The sequence below is a fragment of the Anastrepha ludens genome, chromosome 2 (assembly GCF_028408465.1).
Source record: "Anastrepha ludens isolate Willacy chromosome 2, idAnaLude1.1, whole genome shotgun sequence".
Lineage (NCBI taxonomy): Eukaryota > Metazoa > Arthropoda > Insecta > Diptera > Tephritidae > Anastrepha > Anastrepha ludens.
In genome coordinates this window covers 158,573,082-158,586,412 of record NC_071498.1, presented here as the reverse complement: position 1 = coordinate 158,586,412, position 13,331 = coordinate 158,573,082, and the positions used below count along the sequence as shown (strand labels likewise).

At 36.5% G+C, this 13,331-nt stretch overlaps 1 protein-coding gene across 3 annotated transcripts in view; it reads left to right on the top strand.

Moving 5' to 3' along the window:
- The window catches only part of LOC128855680 (titin), a 120,131-nt gene that overhangs the window by 82,233 nt on the left and 24,567 nt on the right, over positions 1-13,331 (top strand). For all 3 annotated transcript variants that reach the window (XM_054090791.1, XM_054090793.1, XM_054090792.1), the window contains exons 3-4: positions 12,767-12,787; positions 13,037-13,326. In XM_054090791.1, coding sequence (XP_053946766.1) covers positions 12,767-12,787; positions 13,037-13,326 — 311 coding nt within the window. The remainder of the gene's footprint in view (positions 1-12,766; positions 12,788-13,036; positions 13,327-13,331) is intronic.

Below are 13,331 nucleotides of genomic sequence, written 5' to 3'. Positions count from 1 at the left end.
GAGGACATTTGTGAGCACGAAGAGCTCTTCATAAAATCTAGCGTAGTGAAAAGTCGCGTGTTTTGCACTCTCATCTTCGTTGTGACATTTAGGACAAGTTGAGTTATCTGCTAGATTAAAACAGTGGAGGTACACAAGAAAGCCACCATATCCGCTGAGAATCTGTGTTAGATAGTAATCGGTTTCGCCGTGCTTTCTGCTAATTCTATTCATCTAATTTGGGAATCAATTTATATGTATGTCCATCGGCCTTTGGAGCAGTGATCCCATCTATTTTGTCACTTTGCTATCGTATGTTCGCGATCGGTTATCTTGTCTTCAGGTGTCGGTCTGTGCCTACGTGAGTGATACAGTCGCTTAGAGGAACTTAAGGAACTCGTAGGTATATCAAAGAGAACTCGCTATAACACAGATTGCATTATCAGATACTCTTCTGTACGCACTTGCTACTCTGCGCGTCAAGTCTGTTAGATTGCACTACCTTTTTTGAACGTCTCGTTCGTCCTGCTGACCATACTGGGGCAGCATATAGAAAAATAGAGTCAGTAACAGTTGAAAACATTTTTCTTCTATTTGCTTGAAGTTTTCCAACGTTTGATAGCATACGCATGAGTGCGTTATTCACTCTCATTGCCTTGTAACTGGTTATTTTTGATGCTCCTTGAAAGTTTTCTTCTCTTCAATGGGGACTCCTCTTCTTGTTCCCGGTCTTCCTCTTGCTCTATTGTTGAACGTTCTGGCTGTTACATTTTTCTTCTCCGCCCTCGTACCGTCCATTCTTGTTACATGACCCAGCCATCTTAACCGGTGCGCTTTGATGAAACATATACAAAATTAAAAAGAAAAACTATTTTTATAGGTATTCGGAAACCCCCAGCTTTGAAGAATGTTAAAAATTAAAAATTACAAAAATAAAAAAATTAAAAATGAATAAATAAAATAGGAGAGTAGCATCAAGAAAAAATATATATATTTTTTGTTTTTGTTTGGGCCATCTTCCTTTGCCTACAATGGGGAGCAAAACTGAGTGCATGATATATATATTTTTTTTTCAATTTTTACAAACTTTACTTTTTTTATATTTTTTATTTTTTTGTTTTAATATTTTAACCAAACTTCCGAACTTAAATAAAGTATAAAAAATAAAAATTAAAATGCATATCAATTTTGAACTTTTTAATTGGAATTTTCAAAAAATTTTCTTATACGCAGTAATGAGGCTCCTGAAATTTTAGTATTATAAAAGCAAGTTTAAGCGCTCGGATTTCCATTATTTTTTTTTTTTGCCCCTTTTTCTCTTTATTGCAGTTAAATTCATATAAAAATGAATTTCCTGTCACCGAAAATCTGCAAGACCCTGGGCAAAAAAGGAAAAAAAAGAAAAATCAACAGCTTTGAGTTTTTATATATTAAATAAATAAATTACATGAAAGAACCGCAAGAGATGTCCTAATTTTTTTTTTAATCAACGCAATTCTTCAGCCACTTAAATATTGTACTTTATTATACCAAAATTCTGTGAGTGATAAGACTGCATACTCGAAATTCGAAATTTTTCTTGAAACTCAAATTAAAAAGTTCAGAATTCAGATGAAAATTTATGGAAATTTTCAGATTAATAAGTTCAAAATTTAGACGAAAATTCCTTGAATTTCTCTAAATTTTCTATAGAGTTAGAACATTTAATTCCTAAGGTTTTGATTAATTAATGAATAATATAAAAAAACTGACTCGAAAGGCATTGTAAATATTAAAAATATTTTTTTTTTGTTTTTGTTCTCGTCATCTTCCTTTACATACAGTGGGGAACAAAACTGAGTGCATGATGATATTTTTTTTCAATTTTTACAATGTTTTTTTGGTTAAATTTTTTATCTTTTTTTCATTTTTTATTGCTATTATTTTGTACTTTTTTTATTCCTATTTTTTATTTTTATTTTCTATTTTTTCAATTTTTTATTTTTTTTATTTTTTTGTTCTTGTAATATTCATTCTTTAAAGAAACTCAAATAAATCAAACTTCCAAATTTTAAGCAAATTTTAAAAAATCTAAAAAACTGCGTATAAATTTTGAACTTCTTAATCTGAATTTTCAGAAAATTTTGATGTACGCATCTCTTTACTGCTCTTCAAATTTTTGTAAAACAAGAGCAAGTTTAAAGCAGCCGAAAAATCGTTCGGACTTGCACTAATTTTGTTTTAACCCTTTTTGAATTTTACATACAAAAACGAGTTTCTTGGCCCTGAAAATGCGCCAGACCGATGGCAAAAAAAAGTTAAAGGAAAAACTCCAGTTTTGATAAATCCCACTTCTTATATGAAAGAAACGCAAGAGCCGTCACTGAAAGTTTTTTTAATCTTTCTTTAGCCACTTAAAACTTTTACTTTACTATACCCAAATTTTATGGGTGATAAAATTGCATACTCGAAACTCGAAATTTTTCTTGAAATTCAGATTAAAAATTTCAGAATTTAGGCGAAAATTTGTTAAATTTTTCTAGAAATTCAGATTAAAAATTTGTTGAATTTTTCTAAATTTTCTATAAAGTTTGAACATTTTATTCATAAGGTTTTAATTAATCAATGAACAATATTAAAAAAAATTACAAAAAAACTAAATCGTAAAACATTTTATATATTAAAAATAAAATCGTCATTCACTCAGTTATGCTCGCCACTGTATGTATTTATGTACTCCTACTTCCTTATGCCGAATGAGGCGCTCATGAGATGTGTGTGACAGCAATGCCTGCTTGTGTAACAATTCTGGCACTAATGGCGTCTATTCGCTGCATATTCCATAAGGATTTCCGTGATTTTTTGCATTTTTGATCGCTTCCTCCTTCATTCGACACTTTTTCTTCAACTTAGCTGCATTGCCGTGGTGTGAGTGTGTGGCGTTCTTTGGGCCTACGCTTTATACTCATTTTACTTCGTTCGAGCCCTCAGGTGCACTTTTAGCTCGCAGTTTTATTTCTTTTTTATTTTTTTGTGTTGTATGACCTCTTCACAGCCTGCAAGTCGGTCGATGCACTGCCTCAACTTCCGGGAGCGCACTAATTTCATTTATTCGTCTACTTATCCTGCTATTATTAACAGGGCATTAAAACGAATGAGCTGTGTGGGAAAATATGCTGAGTACGTAATAAACTGTTTGTAGGTATTATGAGTATATAGTGTATGTATGTGTATGTATGTGTAATGTATATGTAGATATGCTGATAAAAAACTCTTTACCAATTCACAAGTATAATTTTTATCTCATTAGTTAGCCCCTTGTGTATATTTAAAAAGCATTAAACTCCCATGCTGCAATACTCAAATGGCTTTTTTATAGATTAATTATGCAAAAAGGATGGGCGTGGTTATGATACTTATTGAGGAATGGTATTAAATATAATGGCGAATTGAGTTTTTGTGTTAATCACAGATTAAATAATTATCATATTGAAGTGAGCTATTTGAGCCATTTAAATATGGCGACATTGGTGGATGTCATAGGATGTATGTATGTATTGGGTTGGAATATGCACTCTATACATGTAAGAGAATTGTGGGAGCAAAATGGGGCCTAAACCCAAAAATAGTACACTGGCTATATATAGCAGTGGTAAAGCCTATCATGACATACGGTGTCTTAGTCTGGTGCCCAACACTCGAGAAAAGAATAACAGTAAAATGCCTAGGGGTGCTAGACTTTGCATAAGCGGGGCACTAAAGATGCGCCCACGGCAGCGATGAATGTCATGCTACACCTATTACCGATTGAGGCCTACAGCAAAAAGCTGGCGGCGAAATCGGCACTTAGGTTAAGAGAATCTTCTAACTTAGCCACTAACAGAAGGGGTCATGCAAGAATACTAGACGAATACCCCTTCTTTCATCAAACGACAAACTTCTGTAACTCAGTAGAGCTGCATGTAAACACATCCTTTACCACAACTTTCCCAACGAGAGAAGATTGGGACAATGGGGTAATGGACAATAGACGCGGAATCAGTATCTATGCTGATGGTTCCAAGCTAAATGAACAAGAAGGCGAAGGCCATCATTCTGAAGGAATGAATGCTAACATCTCATTCCGGTTACCGGATCTCTGTAGTGTATTTCAAGTTGAAATTCTGGATATCAGAGAACGCCTGCTAGCCCTAAACAAAAGTGGCATCATTGCAAGAGATATAAACATTAAAACCGCCTAATATTAACTCGAAGACAGTAAAAGAATGTATCGAAGTTTTGTCCGAACTATCACAGTACTTTGTAATAAACCTGCTCTGGGTGCCAAGTCATAGAGAGACATAGAAGGCAACTGCAAAGCAGATGAACCAGCGGGATTGGGTACCACAGTACCGATCCAACCAGACAAGGCGAACACATCTAAACCTTTAGCATATTGTAAGATGCTTATAGACAAACATACTATCATAGCTGACAAGAGGCTATGGACTCAGTCCCTGACCTGTGTAACAAGTAGAATGACCTGGCCAGAAAAGAACATGGGCCACACAAACCGACTGTTGACACTGAACAGAAAGAAAATGAAAAATCTGTTGCGGGATCCTAACAGGGCATTGTCTCATTGGCGGGCATGCCAGTTGACTGGGAGCACTCTATAACGACTATTTCAGAAGCTGTAACGACGTTGAAGAAGAAGAGACTATAGAACACTTGCTATGCGGGTGCATGGCTCTGGATAGAAGAAGGTTCAATATTTTAGGAAAAAGTTCCCTGAATAACTTGGCAGAAGTAGCCAATATAAAAATAATAAAAATCCTTGTTAGATATATTAAAACCACAGGTTGGTTCAAGGAGGACAATGTAGAATGAGGAGAGGGGACAGCCCTGGTGATATCACAATGGGCTTACAGCAGGCCCAGGTGTGTCAACCGACAACTACTATACTTTGTGTTGAAGCGGTAAGGTTTGACCATGTTGATGACGTCTTTTAAGTCGAATAGCCTTATTCTCCCCACAAGAACCCTAAAAGAGTCGACTAGTCTCTGTTCAAAAGGGTTTTCAATAGTAAATTGAATAGGCGAACTTTTTCTTACTCATCCACTGATCAACTGGACAAGGAGGTGAAATACTTGCAGCGATCCTATCAGACGGCCTTCAAAGTGGCTTGTCCAGTATCTTTTCGCAAGAAAGGCTTTCCTCCCTGGTGGAGCAAGACGCTGACCGTCTTGAAAAAGAAAGTTGGGGAGGTTTTTAACGAATGCTACCAAGCTAAAAACTATAAAAATTACCGTGTAATTTTGAATGAATACAAAAAAGCCATTGAATATGCGAAACGCAACTCCTGGAAGGAGTACTGCGAGTCCACCCGGTCATCGGTATCCCCCTGACAGTTGTTAAATGGGAACTGCACAAATTATTTCTCAGAAATCAAAAAAAATATTGTACTTTGTGTGATAGAGATCTATTTTCCAAAAGGATTCAATTCGTGGTGGAGTCTCACACAAAGTGGCGCAAAATTTTTCTTTTTTCCTTTTTTGGAACATTATTTAATATACAAAAAACAAAAAAGATATTTTTAATGATGAAAATCTTTATTTTGACCTTTACGCCTTCCATTGCTTTTCTGTTTTGTATACTGCAGCTATCTAGTGGACAAGAGTGTCAAACATTGACGTACGACGCCATTTGCAAAAATTATTAAATTTCCGGTAGGATTTATTTTGCGCTACATTGCAATATCAAAGGCTCCCTCATTACACCCATTCACTGCTGCATTCTCCATACTCGTTTTCATTATTCATAAAAAATGTTCTTCTTTGCCTGCTATTACCTAAGTATTTAAATTAATTTGCAGAATCAAATGAAGTTAATTGCATTATATGATATTTACCTTGAACCAGAGCTCTCATCCATACATCTGGTTGGAGCGCATTTCAAGAGCAAATTCCTATTCGCTGCGACCGCCGTCGTCCTTCAAGCAAATGTGAAGCGACGTTTCCCATTACGCAGCATGAATGGTTTATTCCCACAACCGATAATGTCATTTCCATACACCCTGGGGCACATGCACACATACATATGTACACACATACATATTTACACACATTCATATATAGATACACATAAAAAGTATGTGCAGTGAACTCTCGTTAATTCGAAATTCGAGGAACTCTTAAAATATTACGAATTATCGAGTGTTTGAAATATTAAATGGTTCGAAATTTTTGAGAGAAAATAAATAAAACTTCGAATTATCGAGTGTTTTTACTTAACTGCTAAAGTTTTACATATTCTTAATGTGAATAAATTAATCTTTGAAAAGAACTCATTTATACGGAGTTGCTTCGAAGCTCATTGCTGCTGCTCAGACTTTTCAATAATTTTTTTAAAGAGAAAAAGAGCCTGATATGCAGTTTCATCAGTTTCGTTTTGTAGACAAAAGCTTTGTAAGTTATCGAATAAGGCCGTTACTACCTTAACTGAAACTCTGCCAAAGGTTCTGATGTATCGTCTTCATCTTCATTGTTGCTCTTTTCATTCGTATCTGTCGCAGAAAAAATTTCGCCATCGGTTAGTTATCCTGTGACCGCAACATCTTCACCCACTTGAACATAGTCAGTAAAACTCACACCGCTGATGTCAACTACTGGTACCTTTGATGGTTCTTTATCATCCATAATTATTGCGAATTGTCCTGATCTTCTTTTACGAAACCAGATTTTTAGAAGCATTTGAGAATCGTTAGGAGTGTTACAGCTCTCCATGCCTTGTCAATCAGTAAAATAGCTGTCAAAACCGTGATATTCGTAGTTAGCTGCTTGTCGAGAGATTCCAAAACGATCTTAACAATTTCTTTGCAATAGAACGTCTTTAAATTATGAATGATCCCTTTGGTCCAATGGTTGCAGTTCGAAGAAGTAGAGTTCTACGTTGGATAATGTAGGAGGACTGTTGTAGACAGTGCAATTGTCAAAAAATAGTAATTTTTGTCTCTTTTGTCGTTTCATGTTTCCATTAATTGTTAAAAGCCAATTGTTAAAAAGTTCTTTTGCCATCCAAGCTTTTTTGTTAGCACAGTAATCAGTAGGAAATGATTTCACTCCTTTAAAACATCGCGGTATCATTGCTTTTCCTATTACTAAAGGCTTAAGTTTTTCAAAATCGTCGTTGATGAACATTATGCATAAAGACTTGCATTTACACGCTTACAAAGTCCAATTGACTCAAGAACTAAAGCCTCTTGACCATTTCAAGCGTCGTCAATGGTCAGAATGGTGGCAGGAAATGGCAACAATGAATGACCAATTTTCGAAGAAAATCATCTCCAGTGATGAGGCACATTTTCACCCCAGTGGATTCGCAGAATAGCCGCATTTGGGCGAATGATAATCCAAGAGTGATTTCCGAAAAACCAATGCACCCACAAAGAGTGACTGTTTGGTGCGGTTTATGGGCCGGCGGCATCATTGGGGGGTATTTTTTCCAAAATGAGGTCCGTCAGGCAGTTACTGTGAATAGTGTTCGCTATCGTGAGATGATAACGAACTTTTTATGGCCCGAATTGGAAGATATGGATGTGGACGATATGTAATTTCAACAGGACGGTGCCACTTGTGACACAGCTAAAGAAACAATAGGTCTTTTGCGCGAAATATTTTATGGCCGAATAATCTCACGTCGCGACGATGTCAATTAGCCGCCAAGATCACGAGATTTGACACCGTTGGACTTCTTTCTTTGGGGTTAGTTGAAAGAAAAGGTGTACGTCGATAAGCCAGTAACAATTCAAGAGCTAAAGGATGAGATAATTCGGCACATTAACGGCATAGAACCTAAATTATGCCTCAGCGTCATCGAAAATTTGGACCATCGGATGGAGGTGTGCCGCCGAGGCCGCGGCAGCTATTTAGAATATTTTATTCCCTACGTAATTGAGCCATACCAATATTATCATAATAAAGAAAAATGATAATAATTTCCTAAAAAAATTCTATTTTATTCAAAATCAACACCGGCCCTTGAAACTTAACCACCCTTTAGAACTATCAACCTCTGTTTACTATGTTTTCCTGTCATCTTTAAAGGTAAGCGTCTTGTCCGGTAAGCATTTGAAAAATAGGCCAATTTCATCAGTATTGAAAATGTCTCGGGCATCATAGTTTGCAATCATTGTCTTCAATTTACCATGCCAATCTGAGCAAACAGCATCAACAACAGTTCCACTTTCTCCACAAACTTTTTTAAACACGACTTCATTCCTCTTTTTGAAATTTGTAAGCCACCCTTCACTTGCCGCAAAGTTTTGTATGTTTAGAGTAGACGCCAACTCTTTTGCTTTTTCCTTTAACAAAGTTCAGCTAATAGATACTTTTTGACCTCTACACTGTCTAAGCAAAATGACCAGGCGTTCTTCCAGATGAGGAAATTCACCTTTAGTTATTCTCTGCCGTGCTGCAGAAGTTTGAGCAGCTGTAACTTTCTCTTTGTTCTTTATTATGGTTGAGAGAGTACTGAGAGGAGTCTTAAATTCTTTTGCAGCATCGCTTTTCTTCTCACCTTCTTCTACTTTTTCAATTAATTTTTTCTCAGTTCTTCAATTGTCAAACATTTATACTTTTTAGGGCTCATATATTATTTAATACAAATTTTTAATCTGTATACCAACGAAGCGATTCGTGCGGAAGCGTGCGTGAAAATGTGCCTATGTTTTATGCGTAACACGCAACCACGCACAGTAAAGGTATTTTCAGGGGAGTCTTTCAAAGTTCTGTGTTAGTAAGAAACTTTACAAATTTGAATTGTCCAGTGTTTGACCATATGAGTTCGAAACACCGCGTCGTAGCAATGATTTTTTCGTTCGAATTACCGAGTACATAAAAATGTATGGGCATAATTCGAAATACATATAAAGAGATTTTGTAGAGGACTCGTTATAACTTTGAATTAATGAGAGGTTCGAAATATCGCAGATTTGAATTAACGAGAATCGACTGTATAGGTACATATGTATACTACAGTTTATATTTAGGGGAACGCAGATACGAGTACACGAGTCAACTCTGTATGTACGGGCAAATGAAGTAAAATTTGCATAAATATGTATACGCATGTGGTTGTATGTAGGTGAGTGCGCCTAAATGTCATGGTCAACTTCACGTCACCAAGTTTAGTGCGGCAAACGCTAGTCGCAACCACATATCGAAACTTATGTGTGAAATTGTGGGTGAAGGCAAAAAAGTTCTTTCATGTGTACGTCATGAAGGACAACTAACAGATTTCAAACATACCTACATGTGTCCATACCATACATATATATTTGCATGCATACATATACACATATTCCGTTCCATATTTGCGCTTAAACCTCGTCAACATCAATGTGGATAAATAAAATATCCAAAAACTTTCAACAATACTGCTTTATGGGTAATAGTGCACGTTTCGTAGTGGGTGGAGAGTGGACTGAAAATAAAATCATAGTTGTGAACAACCATTCCCTCTTCCCACCCTTTTCATTGGACAAGATAAAGGCTCATACACTTCTGCAACTAAATGCAATTTTCTGCTTATTATTTTAAAGTGCAAGCACTGACTGCTGATTTGTATGCATGTGGGTGTGTGCGTGTGTGTGTGTGTGTGTGTGTGTGTGTGTGTTAACCGCTAGCCTGTTTATGTTCCTTCTTTGTTTTCCTAAGCTGCATAGGACATGAAAATTGCATAATTTGCATAAATTTACAGCTGCTGCTAATCATATTTTTCTTACCAGATTCAAAGCAGTATTTTTCTTCAAGGTGAGCCTTGTCGTCCTCTCCTCTCTCCTTTACCTAGTAGAAATTGACGAAGCTTTTACGCGTTTAAACAGGGGTGCTGCCCTCAACGTCATTCTGCGCTTACTTTCCGCGGATCTTCAAGTTAAATTCATTGTTGCTCAGAGCGCTGTTAGGTTAAAGAAGATTGGCCTCTGGAGGCAACTTCCTGTATGACATAGTGGCATCTTGAATCAGATCTACCGTTCCTACTCTCTATACTTCGTAAAGATCTCTACATCCGCAAACTGGGTTTTGAGGGTTGTGCTAGGGCTATCTTTCCGAGTAGGCAAGATTGGAAAGAGGGGAGAGTCGGCACGGATATAGGTACCTCTGTTTTCACTGACTAATCCAAGATGCAATCTGGAGTGGGAGCCAATATTTCAGTCTCCTTTAAACTGCTGGAAAACGAGTTCAAGTAGGGATTCGTGATCCTGCAAGCATGCAAAATGCTTAGGGATCGCTGTTGGGAGAGAGACATTAATATTTTTCCCGATAGTCGAGCTACGATCAATGCCCTGTCGTTGCCGTATTGCAGCTCTCTTCTGGCTAACTCCTGTAAGGAGGAACTCAAATGTCTTCAACATGCAGGAAACATTTCCCTTATTTGGTTTCTGGGCACAGGAAAATAGAGGGAAATAAAATTGCCGAATAGCTTGCCAGGAAGGAGTCGACAGAACCGGTTTCAGTTGTCCTCTTCTCAGACATCGGTGTCCCCTTGACCGTTGTTAAAGGGAAACTACACAATTTCTTTCTCACACAAGCGCAAGTCATATGGAGGTCTGTCTCATCGTGTGCTATTTCGAAATCGATATGGCCTCAATACGATAGAAACAATTCCCCGCCATTCAATTTCCAAACACATTGCGGTGTTCACTCGGAACTCATGCGGAGAAGCTTGTACTTGTGTACAACCCCTGTTGCAGATGCTGGGGGGATCCTGCAGAGAAAGAGACTGTGCTGAGTACTTTCGGCAAACATTCCAACACATGGAATGCTGATTACTTTTTAAAGAAATGAGGAGGTTTTATCACCAATGCTGATTACTTTTTGATAACGGAAATGAGTAGTTTAGCCAAAAAAATAAAAATTTTATATAAGTATTTCTAAATAAGCATTTTATGATAACGGAAATGAAGAGTTTTTATCACCAGTGCTGATTACTTTTTAACGAAAATGAGGAGTTTTTATCACCAGTGTTGATTACTTTTTGACAACGAAAATGAGGAGTTTTTATCACCAACGCTGATTACTTTTTGATAACGGAAATGAGTAGTTTGGCCCGTCAGTGCTGTTTACTTTTTAACGAAAATGAGGAGTTTTCATCACCAGTGCTGATTACTTTTTGATAACGAAAATGTGTAGTTTGGCTCGCCAGTGCTGTTTACTTTTTAACGAAAATGAGGAGTTTTCATCACCAGGGCTGATTACTTTTTAACGAAAATGAGGAGTTTTTATCACTAGTACTCATTACTTTTTGATAACGAAAATGAGATGCATGATTATTATACCACAATAAGGAGTTTAGTTGTCAGTAGTTACACTGTAAGAATAAAAATTGTTGGTTGCCTTGCCTTTAGAGCATAGTAGATATATTTCTCAGGAGAAATTGCTATTGGTAAAAGCGAGGTAGAATATCACACCGACTAGGGGAAACTATCAGAACTTTCCCACGGCTAGAAGGAAAATGTGTAGTGTAATGAGGATAGTGATGATGATAATATGACTGCTTATAGAGGGTGGGCCAAATTAGACCTACTAAGGTATGCCAAATAAGACCTAGCAGTATGCGCAGTTGCTCTATCTTGTTGAAACCACAAATTAGGATACTGCTACGCCATTGGCCGCAAAAAGTTTTCAATCAATGTTCTGTAAGAAGCTCCTGAAATCGATTCCGGCGTTTCATCCTCATTTTCGAAGAAATATGGACCGATAACGCTAGTGGCCATAACACCGCACCAAACAGTACATTTGGACGGGTGCAACTGATGTTGCTGTGTTGCCCTTGGATTTTCAGAGCCTCACAATCTACAGTTTTGTTTGTTGACATAACCATTTAAATGGAAATGCGCTTCATCCGACATCAAAACATTATTTAAAAAATCAATTTGTGTGGCTAATTGTGTAAGAATAGAAAAACTCGATAATTTTAACGCGTTGTGTTGTGCTGTAGTGTTCCATAATAAATTTCCAACAATTCAATTATAACCTACAAAAAGAGGAGAATAAATATGACAAAAAATAAAAAAGTTATTTGTGCTTAACATTAGTAGGTCTTATTTGGCCCACCCTGTATAATAGTCAGCTGTCTTGTAGGGTACTTGCTTATGTATATAAATATATTTTTTATGACTTTTCAGCACACTTAACCCTTAACCGCACTGTGACACGCACTTTTTAAATGTACTGTATGGACTTGAATTCCTTTAAATATTTTTTTTTCTTTAACTTTTAATTACACAATTACCAAATTCCAGCTTTTTGTATCAGCATTTAACTTTCTTACGATCAAGTTTCTTTTTGTATATAATGCCACATATACATTTTCGATTGAAATCGTTTTTTCTCAAATACCTGAATGCATACATTTCGCATACGATTCGATTCCGATACGTTTACATGTCGTTTTCATTCGTTCGTTCGCCATAACGCTTCCGCCTGCATATTTATAAAATATTTATATCGCATTTCGCATAAAGCAACTTTCATTGTTAAATTGAAAAATAAAAAAACATCAAAGATTTTATAAGCAAAACGAGACAATATTTGAAATTTAAATATAATATTGTAAATTATGCTGAAATTGTGTGTAAATTTTTCTATGTGGTAATTGTGTTATATTTTGGTTCTAAAATAAATATTTGTGTTTTTGTTTCGTTTTTTCTTGTTTTTTTTTCGAAAACAAAAAACGTGTCTTTTTCCTGTAAAATGCTAAATGCCAAAACTACTACTACTACTACTACTACTACTACTACTCTCTATTTACCAAAAAAATTAAAAAGTTTGCATACTGCACGGATATTGTAAGTCTCACTCAAACTAACATATTAATTTCCTTATATATATTTATATATACAAATACATACATATATGAATATGAAATATATTTATTCTTCCTATCTACATCTTTACATATATAGATCTCTCTTTCTCTCTCTCTCTCTCTCTCGTATCTTATGCGCCTTAGTTTATGCTACAATGTCATTTGCCCCAGTTAGATTTAATTTTGTAATCCGTTTTGCACTAAAATTGAATTCCATTCGAATTTGCAGACAATGTTCATCCAAAAATGCGATTCAGCCTCTCACCACCACCATCCAAGTCCACTTCCGTCATAACATCGCCCACCAACATGCAAGCCAATTACGCACAAAGCAATAACAATGATCCACGTGCTTCCGGCGTTGGCGCCCGAAGCGACGACGATATTTCGCCCAGCACAGCTGCCCTAACCTTGTCTGCGGACGATGAGGATGCAGCATCCGACTACATTCAATGGTTGCATGCAATGAAGCTGGTGGCGCGCTTGCCTGGCGGCATGCCACCGGAATTTAGACGTAAGGTAAG